We start from the raw sequence: 19,413 nt of genomic DNA, 5'->3' as shown, positions 1-19,413 counted from the left end.
GGGAACAAACCTGCAGTGCCTTTCATCGAAAAGCAAGAGCGTTTCCAGGGAGATCAGAATTTCCTTTCCCAGAAGCCAGTTCCCATGTAGAAAAACATGTTTTGACCAAAAACTGATGCTCGGTTCTCTTTGTGGTCTAGCTGAGAGCAGCAGATAAAGTGCCAGTGCTTTGCCTGGCTCTGGTCTTCCCCAGGGCAGCCGTGCCAGCCAGGGTGCCCTGGTGCAGGGGGGTGAGGGGCTGCCCCTGCCCACTGGCCACCATCACCCCAAAGCCACGCCAGCTGCCGGTGTGAGGCTCACGTGGTACCCGGCGGGGATGCTCCCAGCACCCAGTGCGTCCCTCCTCCTCTCCCATCGCCCAGAGGAAGGTCACGGTCCCGTCCCCACTCCCCTCCATCTCAGCTGAGCACCGGGGCCGCTGGCCGTGCTCTCCCTCCCCGCCGCTGCCCACCAAACCGAGGAAGTCGCAACCGCAGAGCTCTTGAAAGCATTTTTTTGGTGGAGACCACCGGTACTGAGATTAAAATTGCTGTTGTTTCTTCCATTACTCAGCTTTCCTGAATTATGGGGTGTAATACTCAGGGAGTGGGAATAATTAGGGGAGAACAATGGCAGGCTTGAAGGCTTGAGCGCGCCTGTGTGGTACTCGCAGCCAGTCCAGCCTGCTGTCACATTTCTCTAGGCCTCCATTTTCCACAGCCCGTGCCAAGCCGTTCCCACTACGGGTACCCGCTCCTTGGCTTCCTCATTCCTCGGGCTCCGCTCCCCGGCCCCGCTGCCCCGGTTAACGCTCCGCTCCCCGGCTCCCGGCCAGCCAGCACCCACGGCACGGCTCCCTGCGCCCTGCCTGGCCGGGATGCTGGAGCCTGGGGGTACAGGAAGGGCTGGGCAGGGGGATGCTGGATCCAGGGGGATGCAGGAGCTCAGAGTAAGGGGATGCTGGAGCCTGGGGGGATGCAGGAAGGGCTGGGCAGGGGGATGCAGAAGCCCTGGGCAGCCCCTGTCCCCTCTTTGCTCCCTCCAGGCTCCTCCGTGCCGGGCAGGCAGAGGTCCTGCCAGGTTGTTTTGGTGCTCTGTGCTCGAGGAAGCCGCCAGGTTTCTCCCCTCCATGGGGGATGCCCCTCCGGCTCCTCGGTGGCATCTTGCTCAAGCGCCTTCCCAGCAACTGCTCGCCTCTGTGGGGCCAGGGGAGCAATAACGGTGGCCGGGGAGCTTGGGCAAGAGGCCGCGGTGCCAGCACTGGCCCCGGGGCAGGTCCTGGCTCCAGCCAGGGCACAGGGGTGGCTGCGGGGAGCTCCCTGCCCAGTGGGGAGATGGGGATGTGGAGCCACAGCCTGGGGCAGAGCCAGCCCCATGCCTGGCAACTTCTCTCCAAGCTCTTGGATGTCAGCACTAGCACCAGTCAAAGGAAAATCAGTATTTGTTTGCTGGAAAAAGACATTGCTCTGGCGAGCACTTTACCCGCGTGAGATCCCGTGTCTCGGCTGCCCGCGTGTGACAGGCAGGGATCCTGGGGCTGAGATGAAAGTCTGGGGCTTTCAAAACAACCCCCCAAAGCCAGCAGTGCCGGGCTCGGGGAGGGTCACCCGCAGGACTTGAGCTGGGGTGATGTGCTGACCCCATGCCAGCGGCTGAGCAACCTCTGGTGTCCCACAGCTCGGGGCTGCCTGGGCATGGGGGGCTTCAGCAAACCCTGCGAGGGGAGACGGTGCCTGTGCTGGGGAGGCAGGAGGGAAGGGGGTCCCCGAGGCTGCCCCTCGCAGCCTGTCCCTGGGAGCAGCCAAAGAGACACCCCACGTGTGTCCCCCGGGAGCCGTGCCGATGCCTGCGCCCAGCTGCTGCCCAGATGTGCAGGGCTGGGTGGTGGCTCCCAGGGCCAGCCAGCACCCTGGCAGGGCTGGGGCTCGCTGCTCCTCTGCCAGCACTGGCTCGTTGCTGCATGGACAGCCAGACTGATGGCCATAGGGAGAGGGGGAACCAGCAACTGAGCCGCCCTCCCCGGGTGCTGCTGCAGGTTTGAACCGGTGGAGGAGAGATTTACTCTGGAAAGTGGCAGCTGAGCAGGGGCTGGGTGGCCTGGGGTGAGGAGGGAAGCTCCAGCCCTGCGTTTGTAAGCCCAGGTCAGCCCAAGTGCAGCGGGGATGGGCTGTGAGAGCAGCTCCTGCCCCGGGACAGCCGATGGGCGAGATGCCCTTCGGAAACCCGGCTTGTCGTGGCTCAGGGAAACACGGGCCGTCCCAGCAGCTCCCTTCCCTGGAAGCCACAATTAAAACTATTTTAAGAGAAAACAAACGTTTCTCATCAAAATGCCCGTCTGTTCCTGGCCTGCAGCTGAAGGTCTTGTCAGGGGCCAGGGCTGCTTGACACCAGCAGCTCCCTGAGCCGCCTCCAGCAAACCCACCCGAGCTGGGCTCGGTGTTTCAGTTGCGTTTGGTCACTGGCCCTTGGAAATGTTGTGACTTTGTTTCTGGGGTGGCAGCGAGCTCATGGCCTCAGTGTGTGTTGTGTGAAGCGGCTGCTGGGCCGTACCCCGTCCCGCGGGCACCGTGCCCCCGTGCCGCATCCTGCGCTGCCAGGCAGCCCGCGATGGCTTCTGGAGGGGAAGGGGCTGCGGGACAATAGCAGCTGTGGTTTTAATTATTGGGGTTTAGTTGTTTGGAGCAGAAAGAGAAACCGAGAGCAGCGAAACCGCAGGGAGAAAGGCTGGTCCTTGGCCGGGTGCCTGATGGGAGGCGTGGTGGGGGCGGCCGGGGGCACCGGTGTCCTCGCTGGGTCATGGCGCGGGGCAGGAGTGGCGGCTCGGCCTGTGTCAGTCTGTTTCCCTGTGACTCGTGCCGTCGTCCAGGGCCGTCCCTTCCCCTCGCAGCCCGGCGTGAGCTGCCGCTGCCCCAACAGCCACGTACGGAGACGAAGCACCGCGTGGTGCCACGGGAGCACGGACCCGACTGGGTGCAGGGGGACACCGGGATGAATCCGGTCCCACAGAGGGTCCCTGCCCCAAACACCCCCATCCCCGCGTGTGCTGCTGGGGCCGGTCTGTGCCTGCGAGCGGGGACGTTTCTCGTTGCGTTTCCCTTCGCCCAGCACTTTAACAGTCGCCGTTGCTGCAGCGCTGGCGTTCGAAGGGCTGGATGAGCTCCACAGCCGGGCAGAGCGTGGGAGGAGGGGGCCTGTCCCGCTTAGGAAACACAAAACAATAAAAGAGGAACAATGGAGCCTCCTTCCCTTCACCCGAAATACCAACCGCCACCAAAACGTGGCAGAGCTCCGAGCAGCGCTGCTGGGGCAGCTCTTGAGTCCCCCAGTCCGAGGAGGGGAACTGCGGAACCTCCTCCTCTTCCTCGGCCCTGGTGAGGGCTCTGCAGGAGGGCGGGTGCCAAAGGGCTGCCCTGCCCTGGCGCCGTGGCCAGCGGGCATTCCCAGCATTGGCAACCCCGTGTGGGCCAGGGCAGGGGGTTTGCAGCACGGCTGTGACTTGGGGAAGCATTTTGTAAGCTGCTCGGGCTTCCTGGGGCAGCTGAGTGTGCTCCCCAGCTGGCCCAGGGACCCGGGAAGGTTTGTAAAAGTATCCACGTACCCAAACTTGCCAGACTGTTCTCAGGCAGAGAACACATTCATTTGGTACCCAGGTGGGGCCAAGCGCAGGGAGGTGCTCGGCCAGGTTGGGCAGAGCTGGGAGCCCTGGGCTGGGGACGGGTCCGTGCCTGGCTGACCCCCAGACCCCGAGCATCCCCTCTCCTGGCCCTGGTGCTGCCAGCAGCCTTTCAATGCGGGGATGCGGGGCTGGAGCACCCTGAGGGGCTGGGGCTGAGCATCCCACACCTGCGGGGCTCGAGGGGGACGTTTGTTGAGCTGTGAGTGGATGGTGCCAGCCCATCCCCACCAGCACTGCCCACACCTCGGCCGCTCAGGGCCGCCGGCACCGTGCCAGCCCTGTGGAGGAGCTGCCGTCCCCGGTGCACGAGCCCTCTCGGGTGAAACATCCTTCGCGCAGCCCCAGCGAGCGCCCGGCACCCCGGCCAAGCACATCTGGCTGAAAGCTGTGGGAGCTGCCCCGGCAATGAGGACACCAGTCTGGAAACGCTTCCCTCCCAGAGAGATTCCCCTGTCCTGTCCGGGCTCCTCTCCCGGCACCATCCCTGCCCCACCAGTGGGTGCTGGGCCATGGGGCAGTGCCCAGGGCTGCTGCCTGCCCCTGGTTTGGGTGGCAGGAGCAGGGCTGGTCACTCTGCTTCCCACCAGCCAGGGGAGAAGGGCTGGTGACAGGGTGGGAGCAGGGTGCTGTTGGCACAGGCCAGCATGAGGTGGTGTGGAGTGTGGCCACGTGCATGGTGGGGCTCACGGTCAGCTCCGCTGCAGCCGGGGTGCCCCCAGCCCCGTCCTGTGCCGTCAGAGCAGGGCAGCAGCGAACTGCCCTTGCCCGCTGCCCGCAGCAAAGCAGGTGACAAACCCTGAGTGAGCCTGGAGCGGGAGCACCCGGGGGGTGAACTGGTTTAAACCCTCCAGCTAGACCCTGGTAAGTCTTGCGTGGGGTGGGAGTTCAGCTCCCACCAGTGCTCACCGTCGGGCACCTCCGGCTGGGCACTGGCCAAAGGCCAGTGCACCCACGGGAGGAACCAGCGCTCGGGGAGGGCGAGGGCTGGACAAGCTCCTTCTGCTCCCTGCGGGCAGCTGGAGCTCCCATGAGCCTGGGCCGGGGATGGAGCCAGAGCACGGCTGGGACACAGGGTCTGGGCGAGGCAGGGCCCGTGGGCTGGCAGGGGCTGGGCACGGCGGGGGGCTCGCCCCACGCGCCGGGGTCCCGCAGCATCGCTCTCCGGCAGCGCTCCCGCCCTGTGTCCCGCGTCCCCCCTTGACTTGTTGCTATTGTCATCCCTAATATCGGGCAGAGATATGAAAGGCTGGAAGTCGCCTCCTTTCCTGCCAGGTTAAATCGTTCCCCAGGAATGTCTGTTATTCCCACAAGTCAACTTTCCCCTTCGCGGTATGTGTCCAGGGGTCAGGCCTGGCACCGCATGAAAGCGACGGGTATTCAATAACCGAGAGCCGTGGAAAGGCTTTAGTCCAACTCCAACCATGTTCAGGGTTTTATTGATGCAGCATGCCTTTCCCCATTTGTTTCCTATAAACAGCACATGGTAATATTTAGTAGGTTTCAAACAGAGCTTTTTGCATATTCTCCCTTGTCTACAATGAGCTCCTCGGCCGTAGACAGTTTTAATTTACTTAATGCGATTTTTGCTTTTTGTTCTTCCAGAGGGTCTGGGCTGGTTTTGACCCAGTTGCCCCAGCAAATTACTGCACAGCTCTGTAATTCCTGGGGGGGCGGCGGCAGTGGGAGCTCAGGACCCGCTTCCCGCAGGGCTCCGTCCCCTCAGACCCCCTGGGAGCCCAGCGCTGTCCCAGGAGCCGGGGGTGTTTGGGCTCTCGCTGCCGGCCGGGCAGGCGGCATGTGATGCTCACCAGTGCCAGCCAAAGAGAAAAAGCCACTTCATTGCAAAAGCTGCCACTGCCCCGTCCTCTGGCAGGGGCCAGGGTGCAGCCCTGGGGGGGCTCAGTGCCCCCCCGGGGCAGGGGGATGCCCACCGGCACACGCTGCAGGCTCCTGGGGAGCGTTTACACCGTTTATAGAAGCAAGGGAGGCGTGAGCTCCTGCTCCCGCAGAGCCAGCTGTGGCCACTCCTCGCCTGCACCCTCCCGGCCGCAGCACCGCATGGCCGACGGCAGCGTGGAGCTGAGCTGGCACGGAGGGCACCGATGCCTCCCGAGGTGATGTTTTGGCACGAGGAATGACCACAAAGAGCGTGTCTCAGCTCTCTCTGGAGCAGATCGCCTCGGGCTGCCGGCACCGCGTCCCTGCTGATGCACACGCTCGGGTATTCGCGGGGCAGAGAGAGGCCAGTCCACCAAGCAAACACGGACTGTCTGGTTTCCCAGCGCTGCCCCCAAGTCCCACCCCCCGCCACAATCCCTCCGTGGGCTGAATACCGGGCAGGTTTCCTTCAGGCAGCAACTTCCACAGGCGCCAGCAGCCAGACATTCTTGGTGCGGTGCTGCCGTCGCCCTGCCAGCCCCGCTCAGCCGCTGCTCCGCACCAGCACCCGCGTCACCAAGAAAAAAAGCAAGAGGAAACTGAAGAGTTGACACCGGGATTCTTTTAATGCAATTGCTTTTAAAATGCAGCCTTAAAATGACTTAGAATGGTCAACGACGAGAAACGACGGATCTTTTTCATCTCCGCAACGTGACTGCGCAGCACCTCTGCCTCCAACACCACCCAACCACCGCTGCTCTGTGTCGTTCTCTGACTCGCTGCCCCATCCCAGGACACACCACGTGGGGCATCCAAACGCTCCCACCACAGGGACTCTTTTGGGCAAAAAAAGGACGGGGTGAGCCGCCCAGGGGACCAAACATTCATCTGGAGAACCTAAACGAATGGCAGCACAAGCGGCAGCTTTCTCTCTCACCTTACACTCAGGCATAAACCTACAAAGGTATCTGAGCCACCAGCTGCTGTGGAAGCCAGGAAGAGCGATCGACTTCAAGCTCCTAATTATCTCTGCAGATCTGTGCCTTCATGCTATGTAACGTGATTTGAGAACTGAACGCCTGACTGCGTTTTCTGGCTGAACGGGACGGCAGAGGAAGCGGAGTTTCCAATATCTTGCTTTTTGAGATGTAACACTACTTTGTGTATTTATTTTACAGAGCAGCAGGTGCCACAGACTGCCGAAGCTTGCCAATTTAAGTAACGGGAAATTCTGCTGTAGCCTAAACATCTGTGAGAATACACCCCAGCACCACCTCCACGCTGTGCAGTGTTTATACGCCGTAACAAGAGAACACGCTCTACTTGCTGAAATGCATTTCATACCTCCCAGTTGTTCCTCTGAGTTTTGGTTTTCGTTCTGTGGACGTGCCACGCAGCCCCTGGTTCTCCATGTAAAATATTCACTGCTGCTCCAGCGCAGTTGATGGGTCCTTCCCTTCCAAGAGAGGAGCCAGGAGGCTGCTTATCTCAGAATGAATATTAAACACCTCTTTTAAGGACAGCATTTAACAGTAAATCAGTGGGCTCTCATAGCTCAGTCTCCAATTCTGGCAATAAAACACGGACTCAGATTTGAACAGACTCTTCCAGAGTTGGAGCAGCAGTTCTCGCACAACCAGTCATCACAATTAGAAACTTAGCATAGAAAGAGTCCCCAGGGGAATAGGAAAAAGACATCACCTTATGAAAAAGCTTCAGAATGAACCTGTGAAATAAACAGCAACCAGACAATTGTCTTCTACAGAAGATGGAAGTAACAGTAGAAGAATATAACATCATCTTAAACAGTCAGTGAGTCAGTCTGAATGTACAGGGGCACCAAATCCCTACGGACCTGTGACAACAAGCGCTCTATCCCTACAGACCTGTGACGAAGCTAATGGCCAAACCCAGCTGGTCCCGCCAGTCCCGAAGGGAGACTGGGCTGCGACTCACTCTTCACCAGCTGGAAGGTTGTCTTCAATCCGCCTGATGAACTTCATTCTTATTTCTGTGACGCTGTCACCCTTCAGCGTGTCCTGGACAAATTTTACATCTACGGCCATCTGAACCTGGGTGGTGGAAGAGGAAGAAGAGCTGTTATCTATCTCCCTTATAATAGCAGCTTCTCTAGGAACCGTCTGATCGTGAAGCACCAGCTTAAGGACGCTGAGGGCATGACATGCAATGCAGAGCTCTACGGAAACAGTCATTATTTTCCAGGATCACACCGTCCTTGTACATTGTGGCCTACATGGCAGACAGCAGGTACCTCCTCCAGTGTAACTGGGACTCCCTGCAGAGACAGAGCCCAGTTAACCCTATCGCTCAGGGCTGCACGTCCCGCTGCTCCACGCATGTTCCTCAAAAATTTCAGCCAAGCAAGGTAATCAAGCCTAACTACAGGCTCCTAAATTTGAGACACGGCTGTTCTCTTGTTCCAGCCAATTTCCAGCCAGGGCTCAGAGCAGTTACAAACTGAGGATTTTGAAGCTTCATGAAAATTCAAGGAGATATTAGTGCTTGTACTTGGGTCGTAAGATGAAGGGGCTTGGGCAGCACCCCTGGGACTCACAGCTGCCAGACGCAATAGCTCTGCTCTCCTCCTAGGAATGGATTTCAAGTCCAAAGCAAACACAGAAGTCACAAACACAAACTAGACATTAAAAGTATCTGCTGATACCTTGGCTATTCATATATCTGTCTCACTGGAAGAGAGATGTTGGCTCACCATTTCCAGGGCACCTCGCAGCACTCCACACAGCAAGTTGGAATAGATGAGAGATGAGTGGTTGTCAGGGAGCTCAACAAAGTCCACCAAGGGGTTATTTTCCAAGATCAGGGAGAACTCATCGCCTCCAGGACTCCAGTTGGTGATGCTCGGAGTGATGCCCAGGTACATTTTAAATGCTATCTGTTATGTCAAACAGAGTATGAACAACAACACGTCCCATGAAGCGACAGCACAGCTCTGATCTTTGTAAAATTACTAAAGGGTTTTGGAAACACCACGCCCTTCTCCCAATCCCCACCAGTCAGCAGCACTCAGGGATCCAATTCTCTCTTTTTCCTCCCCAAAATCTCAGTCAAACTCTCAGAATAGCCCTGTGAGTAGCAAACACTCTATCCTCACATGCAAAACCTGACAGAGCTGTGCTTGGATGATTACCTTTGCAATAACATCTGCAGTCTCACGGAAATCGTGGCATCTTCCGACGTTGGACCGGGCAAGGAAGTCTTCTATGAGCCGAACACCTATGTTGTAACCCCTGTGAACGTACCAAAGAGCAACAGCTACAGCGTGCGAAGAGCGCAGCTTGAGAGACAGCCAAGGTTTATACAGAAGATAGCAGAGGGACAAAAATTAAATCTGGGAAATATCAGTATTAAACACAATGCAGCCTGCCAGGCTTTTATTCCCAGAGCAGCACACAAAGATGTGCTGTGAACCCCAGCTCCTACAAGGCTCCGCTGCAGCAGATCCACTTACATTTTGTCAAGCTGCTTGTTGACATCCTCGTCGTTCTCATAGTCCTTGCACAGCTGGGTGACCAGAGCGCCGTACGTCAGCGTGAAGAGCTCCGAGTTCTAGACAGAGCCAAAAGGGGTTTAGTAGAAGCCAGAGAGAGAACTGACTGAGCACTGCTGCATCTGCGTCCAGCGCTGCTTCCGTTGGCCCGGAGAGGGGGAACAGAAACCTGCTGTCTCAAAGGAATTTGCTGCTTAATAAGGAGGGATCCCAGCTCACATTTTGGCAAGGCAACTTCAGTCTCCTTGGAAAGAGAAATCCTCTTTGACTAGGAATGACTGAACACTTTCTTCCTCTCCCTCTCTCCACACACACAGTGCTTCCTACTAACATGTCCTGGATCTGACCGGAGGAGGCAAGCCAGGAGGCTGCTCACGCTCTGCAGCCATTCTTAGCTGCGCTCATCAGCTGCCAATTAGTATCTCTGCTTTAATGAGCACATCCCCAGACAACTAGAAGGACACCACCAGGTCATCTGGTGTGCTACCGACCACCTCCTGGATGGCTAAACGTGCAGTTGCCAGGGCCCTGAATTTATTTCAGCCACTGACCTAGAGGTGAAAACCGGCTCAAACTGTTCTCTGTGCTCCGTGAACGCGCTGCGAACGGGCAACACTCGCTAGGCTCCATTGCTGGTCCCTTCAGCAGGACAAAGGATGCTCGTCCATTCGCAGATTTATTACATTCTGCTACCAAGAAAAAACAACTCATCTGCTCCCTAGAGTTATCTAGGCACATAATTTGCTTCATACATTAAAATCAGCTCCTCAGACCCAGAAGAGGAACACCACGGACGATTTCAGGTCAGCTCAGCAGATGTGAGCTGTGCACATGCACTTTCTGCGCCTGGCTAGGACCAAAGTTACTTGGGCTTTCTTTGCACAGATGCCAGACACCAAGGGAAGAGGTCTCCTCTCCCAGCACCACCGTCACCCATCCTCAACCTGAAGCAACTACGTCAGAGTGCATTTTCCTGGGAGCCGTTAAGCCGGTCAGTGATTAACACGGTCATTAAAGGCTGCAAAACAAAAAGCTACAATAGGCTTTAGCTTTTCACATAGCCTGAAGGAAGTGTTTTCAGGAACAAATAAACCATCATAACTTATTTCTGCTTTCAGTTTTAGCATTCAGAAACATCACAGAGAATCTAATCTCAGATTAAAAGCCTATCACCTACCATGAGATGCATAGATGCAGAAGGTGAAATGAATGGCAAATACCAATACTACAGAATGAAAGCAGCAGGCAGGCAGAGAGGGAGGGAAAAGAGAGAACATCAGAGTTAAGTGACAACACTGATCGCGCTTCATTCTGAACAAGTTTACACAAAGCCAAGACAAACATAAGGAGGAATCACTCCCAAAGGGCAGCATTCAACCAACAGAAACTGGGTTTGTTAGAAGACAGGGGGGAATTCCACCTTGTCATTGTAATTCACAAACTCAACAGCAATTAGCTACCAAAAGGCTTTCAGCACCTGAAAAGCACCACTCAGGCTCCTCGGTACTTTTGCCCAGTTTTAGATCTAAAGAGCTGACACATTCTTTAGTTTTTTTTACTTGCAATCCTGCTTTCCTCTTGGAAAGACAAAGGTTCCATCACTCAAGAGCGAAGGACAAGGTGGAAGTCTCCTTTAGCTCAACTGGCAGAGTCAGACACTTGGCAGAAAATTTAACAAACATGCAGAAAAGGTTACGCTGTTTTTAAGGTTTCAGTAATTTTAGTAAAGACAGGGCTCAGCAGCTGGAGAGAGAGGGGGTGAATGGATGGCGGAAATCCAGCTGTTCCCAGTCCAAAATGGTGTCATTTACTGTGTAAAGCCATGAAGCTGTCACCTGCTGTTACCAGCCCCGAGGTGTTGGTCAGTCATTGCCTGCAACGCTGCTATTCAGGTAAGTTTAAAGTGTTATAACAAGGCAAACTTCTAAATCCGTATTTGTAAATGAACACTTCATTTCCAGCCCATCTAATGGAATTAAAGTGCCCTGTACTTTTCCTATTATTTATATTTTTTCGTATTGCAGACTAGCGTGTCGTCTCAACACTATATAACCGTTCTGTGGCTACAAACATGTCAGAATCCTAATCAAGTTACACCAATTCCTTCAATAAAAATCGTTGTATTTAAGGCATTGAACCCCTAGAAAGGAATCCCTCGCGGTGCGGAGCAGGCAGCTGCTGGGCCTCTGCTGAGAGCCTGAACCAGCCCGTCAACATGGCCAAAGAGGGAGAAAAAACAGGTTTTATTTTTATTACTGGCTTTTAAATGCTGACACTGCATCAAAAATGAATTAATTCGATCTGGTTTGAGCAGAATTAACCGCAGCTCTGCACTTTTGTTCTCCGTCTCCCATTCCCAGCCCAGGTGCGCTGACAACACGGAACCGGGTCAGGGAAGAGGAAAGAGACGCCAGAACAACGTGCTTCGACTGCGGGTACCGGACGCTTTAGGTCGAGCCGGGCTCCAAGCCCCGGCGGTGCCGGTCGCGCAGCGCCCGCCGCCCCGCACCGCTGCCGAGCGCCTGGGGCCTCCGGGGCAGGCGGGGGAAGGGGCAGCCGGTGCCCGCCCCGCAGGTGACGGCCCGGAGAGGCGAACCGAGGCGGGCAGAGCCGGGCCCTGCCGCGGGCCTCGACCTGACAGCCGGGCCGGGCCTCCGCCTCCTCCGGCACCCCCCGCCCCGGCCCTGCCATCGCCGCCGGGCCTGTCCCCGCGGGCGGGCGGCGCAGGGTCCCGGCCCCTCAGGTGCCGCGGCCCCGCCGTTACCATTTTCTTGCTCTCGGTGCCGCGGCCGGCCTGGCGCGACATCCTGCCCGGCCCGCTGCGTCCCCGGCCCGGCCCGGCCACCTCCCGCACGGCCCCGCGCCGCGCCGCGGGTCACGCCGGGACTCGCAGTCCCCGCCGCGCCGCCGGCCCCGCCACGCCCGCGCCGCCGAACTACGCATCCCAGAGCGCAGCGCGGCCGCCCCGTGCGCATGCGCGGGCCGCGGCGGGCGGTGGCGGCGCTGTCCCCTCCCCGGCGTGCCCCGCCCCACGTGACGGAGCGGCGCCTGCAAACCCCGGAGGGCGGGGAGGGCGTGCGCCGCCAGGGGGCGCCTCTGCCCGCCGGGCCGGGCCGGGCCGAGCCGAGCCGAGCCGAGCCCAGCCCAGCCCAGCCCAGCCGCGCCGAGCTTAGCCGGACCGGGTCGAGCTGTCCCGAGCCTAGCCGAGCTCAGCCGGGCCAAGCCGAGCCTAGCCGAGCTCAGCCGGGCCGAGCCGAGCCAAGCTAAGCCAGCCATGTCGCGCCGAGCCGCCGCGGGAGCGGTCATGCCGGGGCTGGCGGGGCTCCGGGCCGCCGCCGTGCTGCTGTGCGCGGCGCTGGGCGCCGGGCCGGGGCGGGCGCAGCCCCCCCGCTTCCCCTTCCAGGACCCGGCGCTGCCCTGGCACCGCCGCCTCGATGACCTGCTGGGCCGGCTGAGCCCCGCCGAGCTGGTGCTGCAGGTGAGCGCGCGGCGGGGGCGGCCCCGGGACCCCCCCGGGCTCCCCCGCTCAGCGCCGCTGGCCCGCAGGTGGCGAGGGGGGGCGCGATGGGGAACGGCCCCGCGCCGCCCGTCCCGCGGCTGGGCATCGGGCCCTACAACTGGAACACGGAGTGTCTGCGGGGCGACGCGGAGGCGCCCGGCTGGGCCACGGCCTTTCCCCAGGCGCTGGGGCTCGCCGCCGCCTTCAGGTACCGGCAGCGGGGACGGGGCGCCTGGGGCTGCCCCCGGGGCTGCGGGACATGGCCCTGCGAGGCGCCCCCTCCCGCCTCACCCCCGCGCTCTCCCCGCAGCCCTGAGCTCGTCTACCGGGTGGCCAACGCCACCGGCACGGAGGTGCGAGCCAAGCACAACGCCTTCGCCGCCGCCGGCCGCTACGGGGACCACACGGGGCTCAGCTGCTTCAGCCCCGTCCTGAACATCATGCGGCACCCGCTGTGGGGCAGGAACCAGGTGCCAGCCCGGGGGGGGTGCTAGCCCCGGGCCCAGGGCACGCAGGGCCCTGGCTGAGCGGCGGGAGGGTGGCAGCAGCTCCCCGGGGCGCTGGCTGCGGGGTTGGGGGTCCCGGCGGTGACACCCCTGCGCCTCGGCCAGGAGACCTACGGGGAGGACCCGTTCCTGAGCGGGGAGCTGGCCCGCAGCTTCGTGCAGGGGCTGCAGGGCCCGCACCCCCGCTACATCAAGGCCAGCGCTGGCTGCAAGCACTTCAGCGTGCACGGGGGCCCCGAGAACATCCCCGTGTCCAGGCTCAGCTTCGACGCCCAGGTGAGCGCAGCGGGATGGCAGGGCTGCGGGGTGGTGGGCAGCCCCCTGGGCACTGACCCCTCTCTGCTGCCATTCTCGCAGGTGCTGGAGCGGGACTGGCACACCACCTTCCTGCCCCAGTTCCAGGCGTGTGTACGCGCTGGCTCCTACAGCTTCATGTGCAGCTACAACAGGTACCAAGCGCGGCGGGGGCTGCGCAGGCTGGGCCGCCCAGGGGGTGGCCAGTGCCCAGCCAGCCAGGCTGCCCCATCCCCTCTCTGACAGGATCAACGGCGTTCCCGCCTGCGCCAACAAGAAGCTGCTGACAGACATCCTGCGTGGCGAGTGGGGGTTCGACGGCTACGTGGTGAGCGACGAGGGGGCCCTGGAGCTCATCATGCTGGGGCACCGCTACACACGCACCTTCCTGGAGACGGCGGTCGGTGAGCTCGCGGGACGGGCGCGGGGTCCCCGGGCATCACGCAGCCGTGACGGGCGGTTTCCCTTCTCACCGGCCCGGCAGCCTCCATGAACGCCGGCTGCAACCTGGAGCTCTCCTACGGCATGAGGAACAACGTCTTCATGCACATCCCCCAGGCTCTGGCCATGGGCAACATCACGCTGCAGGTGAGGGGGGGGGGAGCGGGGCTGGGGGCGCGGGCAGGGAGCCGGGGCTGCCCCCGCCGAGCACAGCCGAGGTTTTGGTGTCGGGGTCTTCACAGATGCTGCGCGACCGGGTCCGGCCCCTCTTCTACACGCGGATGCGGCTGGGGGAGTTCGACCCCCCGGCCATGAACCCCTACAGCGCCCTGGACCTGAGCGCCGTGCAGAGCCCCGAGCACCGCAACCTCTCGCTGGAAGCTGTTGTCAAGAGCTTCGTGCTGCTGAAGAACGTGCGGGGGACGCTGCCCCTGCGGGCCCAGGACCTGCCAGGCAAACGCCTTGCGGTGAGCCAACAGAGGCGGGCAGGGGGACACGGTGACCCGGGGGCTGCTGGCTCTGTACCCCAGGCATGCAGGTGTCCCCTCCTTCGGAGAGCTGCAGGCTGCGTGGCACAGGGCTGCCGGTGCCCACCCTCACCCCTCTGCCCTCCACAGGTCGTGGGTCCCTTCGCCGATAACCCCCGGGTGCTGTTTGGGGACTATGCGCCGGTGCCGGAGCCACAATACATCCACACTCCCCGGTGAGGCAGCGCGGGGCTGCCGTCTGTCCCCTGGTGCTGGGCACTGCCTGGGGCTGCTGCCAGAGCCGCTCAACCCTTCGCTGGGGGCCGGGGCAAGGGGGGGCGTCCCCAAGGTGCACCGACCCTGGGGCACAGCAGCCCCTGTGCCCTCTGCTCTTCTCTGGTGCAGGAGAGGGCTGGAGACGCTGCCGGCCAACGTCAGCTTCGCGGCGGGCTGCCGGGAGCCGCGGTGCCAGCAGTACTCGCAGGCGGAGGTGGCGGCTGCGGCGGGGGCAGCCAACGTGGTGGTGGTCTGCCTGGGGACAGGTAGGTGGGAGCGGGGAGGGCGCTGGGCAGGCACAGCATGGGCAGCTCCAGGAGAGGAACGGGTCCCCATCGCCCCCCGAGGTGGTTGGTGCCCCTCTGCCCCGTCTGTCTGTGGTGCCCAGGCAGGGTGTAAGGGGCTGTCCCTTGCCTGTCCCCACGCAGGGACAGATGTGGAGACGGAGGCGAAGGACCGGAGGGACCTGTCCCTGCCAGGCCACCAGCTGGAGCTGCTGCAGGACGCTGTGCAGGCAGGTAGGGGCTCTGCGGGGCTCAGTCCTGGCCGCAGCAGCGCTGGCGCCTGGGGCCTGATTGGGGTCCCAGGGGTCAGGGCCAGCCCAGAGGGGGTGGCGATGGGCTGGGGCGCAGGGAGGGGAACCACAACCCCCCAGGGGTTCCCCATCCACGGGGCACCCTGGAGCCGTCTGGGCAGCGCTGGTGTGGGGCTCTCGATGACAGCGGTGTCCCCACAGCTGCCGGGCGCCCCGTCATCCTGCTGCTGTTCAACGCGGGGCCGCTGGACGTGAGCTGGGCGCAGGCGCACGAGGGCGTGGGGGCCATCCTGGCGTGCTTCTTCCCTGCCCAGGCCGCCGGCCTCGCCATCGCCAGGGTCCTGCTGGGCGAGGAGGGGGCCAACCCAGCCGGCAGGCTGCCGGCCACGTGGCCAGCGGGCATGCACCAGGTAAGGCCGGGGCAGCTGGCAGCACCCGTAGCCCTTCCCTGCCTTGGTGGCCAAGGAGCTGTGGGACGCGGGGCTGATGTTTGACCGTGCCCGCTCCACCGGTCTCGCGTGCTGCAGGTGCCACCGATGGAGAACTACACCATGGAGGGGCGGACGTACCGGTACTACGGGGAGGAGGCCCCGCTCTACCCTTTCGGGTACGGGCTGTCCTACACCACCTTCCAGTACCGGGACCTGGTGCTGAGCCCCCCAGTGCTGCCCGTCTGTGCCAACCTCTCCGTGTCCGTGGTGCTGGAGAACACGGGGCAGCGGGACGGTGAGGAGGTGAGCACGGCAGCTCCGCACCGATGCGGCCATAGGGGGTACGGATGCAGCCAGGGTCCCTCCTGCCAGGGGGGAAGCTGAGGGGGTCCCGCTGGCGCTGACTCCTGTCCCTCCGAGCAGGTGGTGCAGCTGTACCTGCGGTGGGAGCAGTCCTCCGTGCCCGTGCCCCGCTGGCAGCTGGTGGCTTTCCGCCGCGTGGCCGTGCCGGCGGGCCGGGAGACCAAGCTGTCCTTCGAGGTGGCGGCCGAGCAGCGCGCTGTGTGGGCGCAGGGCTGGCACCTCGAGCCTGGCACCTTCACCCTCTTTGCCGGCGGGCAGCAGCCGGGCCAGCAGACGCGGGCGCCCTCGGAGGTGCTGAGTGCGCGGTTCACCGTCACCGGCGCAGCCCGGCCCCTGCGCGGGTGCTAGAGGTGGGGGCGGCCGTGGCACCGGGCAGCCCGGGGCGCTGGCAGAGGGAAGGGGCCGTGGGGAGCGCGGGTGTCTGCCTTGCAATAAAGTGCTGGGTGCTGCCCCGCGGCGGCTGCAGTGGCCTCCCCTGCTGTCCCGTCCCCCTGGCACGGGGCTGGGCGCGTCCCTGCAGCAGGATGGCAGTGCCCCTGCCCTGCCCGGGGCTCTCGCCCTCCTCCCTGTTCCCGTCCCACCCCGGGGTGCCACTGCAGCCCCACGCCGGCCAAGGGGCAGCGGCTGCCCAGACCCACGTGTGCCCCGGCCAGCGCACGCCTGCGCCTCCCGCTCTATTTATAGCTGCCAGGGCCGCTCCGGCGCATTCCCCGGGCCGAGGGGTGGGGGACCTTCATCCCCAGCCTGGCGGGCTTGAGAGGGCCCAGGCAGGGTCCGTCCCCAGGAGTGTGGCAGCCGTGCAGCCAGCCGGCAGGGCCAGCACGGCGAGGGGCAGAGCTGCGGCAGTGGGAGCCTCCAAGCCCTGCAGCGGCCGCAGGGCTGGATCCAGCCCTCCAGCAGCTCGGGTGCTGCGGGCAGGGGTGGGATGGGGGTCCAGCAGCGATGCTGGCAGGGAGCAGCCGGAGCTGGGCAGGAGCTCCTCGGGCCGGCGTTGGAGGGCCAGGATCTCCCTCAGCTGCTGAGCAGGAGGCCAAGGTGGGGCTGGCGGGGAGCGTGTGGGGCTGCCCAGGCCTGACACCGTGACATCAGGGCACTAATTACAGATGCGGCCCAGGGTAATTACAGAGCGGGTGAGGGCTGCGGCAGGGCAGGGCTCGGCTCAGCCCATCGCTGGCCCATTTGTCACCTGCACCCGTGGGGAATCGTCCCGCAGCAGCAGGGCTTGTGGCTGGCCACGATGCCAGCCCCATGGCAAGATGCTCAGGGGCTGGCGGCTGCCCCAGCACCCCATGGGCGATGGGCTGGTACCGCACTGCTGCGCTCTGGGGCAGGATGCAGGGACAGACCCTCGCCCCCAGGTTCCTGCTGGGTCACTGCCCCATGGCTAGTGGGGGTCACCTGGAGCATTTTGGGGGCAGGGGTTCAGATCAGCCCTCCTGGCCACGGTACCGTGCTCGGTGCTGGCCCTGCGTGGCCACCGAAACCACCCGCGTGGAGCAGCAGGGTGGGAGCAGCCTGGAGCAGGGGCAAAGTCCTGGGGCCGGCGGAGGGAGGTGTGGGGCAGAGGAGCAGGTGGGCTGGGATGTCCCCCACGGTACTTTGCCCAGAGATGTCGGTGGGGTTGTTTGCCGTCCTCATCCCTGTTTGCTCCCAGCCTCCCGTGGCGTCGACTCGTGCTGGCAGGGCAGTGGCTGAGCCACAGCTGTAATTGCCCTTTGATTTTGGGGTGCTTGGCACCCCGTTGGCTCCCCTGTAATTGTACTTTGATTTTGGGGTGCTTGGCGCCCCGTTGGCTCCCCGCAGGCAGTGGCAGGGCCAGGCGCTGGGCACGCTGTGGCCGGGCCCCAGCCCGCCGGGTGCAGCCCCCTCCCCAGGCCAGCCCAAGGGAGCCGTGGCAGCGTTGCCCCCTGCGCCGAGGGGCTGAGGAGCTCGGGGTGCGCAGCTGCTGGGGCGGGTGGCATTCTCGTCATGAGCTCATCGGATTTTCCATCAGCGTGAGGAGGGCGGCTGTTCCCAGCACCCGCAGCAACGGGGGGGCTGCACCCAGGAACCCCGACGCAGCAGGGCTCTGCCTGCGGCGGAGCCATCGATCCACGCTCTGCTTGTTGTATAAGCCCATCGACTGGGGCTGGCACGGCAGCCAGGAGCCCGCTGCACCGCTGCCCGCACTGGGAGCTCAGCCACAGGCCCTGTACGCCCGCGACTGCCCCTTCCTCACCGTGCCCCCTGCTCCAGGCTGGCCCCGGGGTGGGGAGATGGACCCTGGGCATGGCTGGACCTGGTGCCCGGCTGTCCCAGAGCCTGGGATGCTCATCTGCTCTAGCGATGCTGTGGGGCCGTGGCCCCAACAAAAGGGCTTTGGAAGCCATCCACTGCCACCCTCGGAGCAGGTCATGGGGTGGCCCCAGCCCCGCTCGGCCAGGTCCCTTGTGTGCCATGGAAATGAGGGGCCATGGGGCTGCCGCAGACCCCTCGGAGGCTCAGCCACGCGGACGTGCGAGCAGGGCTGTTCCCCTTCCCTGTCCCGGGGTGTCCCCTGTGTTTGTGGGTTCACTGGGACACGCTCCTGAGCCATGTGCCCTCCTGTGCCCCGCCATCCCCCCGGGGCTGCCCAGCTCCCGGAGCCGTGGCTCGTCCGTGCAGCATTCCCCGGCAGGGAGTCAGCCGGCGGGTGAGGCTGCTGGAGTTTCGGGGTAGTCTCTGCTCTGGCTGAGCCGGGCGAGCAGCCGGCGGTGGCGTGGCCAGGGGCTGCGGGAAGGCGATGGCTCAGCCGCAGCATGAGGCTCTGGGGTGTGTGGGGCGGTTTGGGGCGTACAGCTACCCCTGCAGTGGCACAGAGCGGGGCCGCCCTGTCTGCTGAGGAGCCCTCCTGCCCGCTCCCCATCCCCTGAGTCAGAGGAACGCGCTTCCGGGGGAGAGGGCTGGGATTTTGGGAAACCTGTTTGCCTGGTAGGCGAGGGAGGATGGGTGGCAGGGGATCTCCTGGCCCTGCGGTGACATCATCCCCAAAACAGGCATCCCTGATAGCTCTGCTCACAGAAAACTGAACCTGTTCATCAACAGCTCCCGTGAACCCAGAGACGGGGGCTTTGCGGGGTGCCCAGACCCGGCCGGCCGTGCAGTGAACGTGTCCCTGGCTCCTGCTGCCCATGCAAAGCCTGAAGCGGTGTTTCCCCCTGGGCTGCTGCTCCTGCCCGCATGTCCCCTGCCCTTGGGGGGTGCGTTTGCTCCAGGATGCTGCGCAGGGCAGGGACCGGGGCTGCACTCCTGGCCCACCCCTGCTTCTTGCAAGGCCAAGAGGAGTTTCACCCCCTAGCAGGGCTGAGCTGAGGCCTCTGCTCCTGTCCGGGGAGCAGGAGAGGCCTCTCGTTATCTGTCTGTTATCGAGGCAGGGTGTGATGTGTGGCAGCGAAGCCCTCGCCCCCGGGAATGGGGGGGCGGCTGGTGGCGGTGACGAAGGCTCACGTGCGACGGGTGGCTGGTGGGGGAAGCAGCTGTGAGGCCTCACAAGCAGCCGAGGTGGGGCTCGGGGACGGGAA

General features: G+C 62.7%; 2 protein-coding genes across 2 annotated transcripts; one reads left to right on the top strand and one right to left on the bottom strand.

Annotated features, from left to right (window-relative positions):
- Window positions 1-6,140: 6,140 nt before the first annotated feature.
- On the bottom strand, window positions 6,141-11,922 carry TRAPPC3 (trafficking protein particle complex subunit 3). The gene is made up of 5 exons (XM_068417865.1): window positions 11,827-11,922; window positions 9,024-9,121; window positions 8,703-8,802; window positions 8,265-8,447; window positions 6,141-7,605 (listed from the first exon to the last, which is right to left on the bottom strand). The coding sequence occupies exons 1-5, from the start codon at window positions 11,866-11,868 to the stop codon at window positions 7,486-7,488; spliced, it is 543 nt and encodes a 180-aa protein (XP_068273966.1). The 5' UTR covers window positions 11,869-11,922; the 3' UTR covers window positions 6,141-7,485.
- A 244-nt stretch (window positions 11,923-12,166) lies between these two features.
- LOC137673208 (uncharacterized) lies at window positions 12,167-16,403 on the top strand. Its single transcript, XM_068417864.1, has 14 exons — window positions 12,167-12,540; window positions 12,609-12,769; window positions 12,872-13,031; window positions 13,173-13,343; window positions 13,425-13,516; window positions 13,608-13,765; window positions 13,846-13,949; window positions 14,045-14,269; window positions 14,420-14,505; window positions 14,675-14,811; window positions 14,974-15,063; window positions 15,282-15,490; window positions 15,608-15,814; window positions 15,935-16,403. The coding sequence occupies exons 1-14, from the start codon at window positions 12,337-12,339 to the stop codon at window positions 16,220-16,222; spliced, it is 2,292 nt and encodes a 763-aa protein (XP_068273965.1). The 5' UTR covers window positions 12,167-12,336; the 3' UTR covers window positions 16,223-16,403.
- Window positions 16,404-19,413: the final 3,010 nt, after the last annotated feature.

The sequence above is a fragment of the Nyctibius grandis genome, chromosome 24 (genome assembly GCF_013368605.1).
Source record: "Nyctibius grandis isolate bNycGra1 chromosome 24, bNycGra1.pri, whole genome shotgun sequence".
Taxonomy (NCBI): Eukaryota; Metazoa; Chordata; class Aves; order Nyctibiiformes; family Nyctibiidae; genus Nyctibius; species Nyctibius grandis.
Note: the sequence above shows the minus strand (reverse complement) of the source record. Positions and strands in the feature narration are given on the sequence as shown.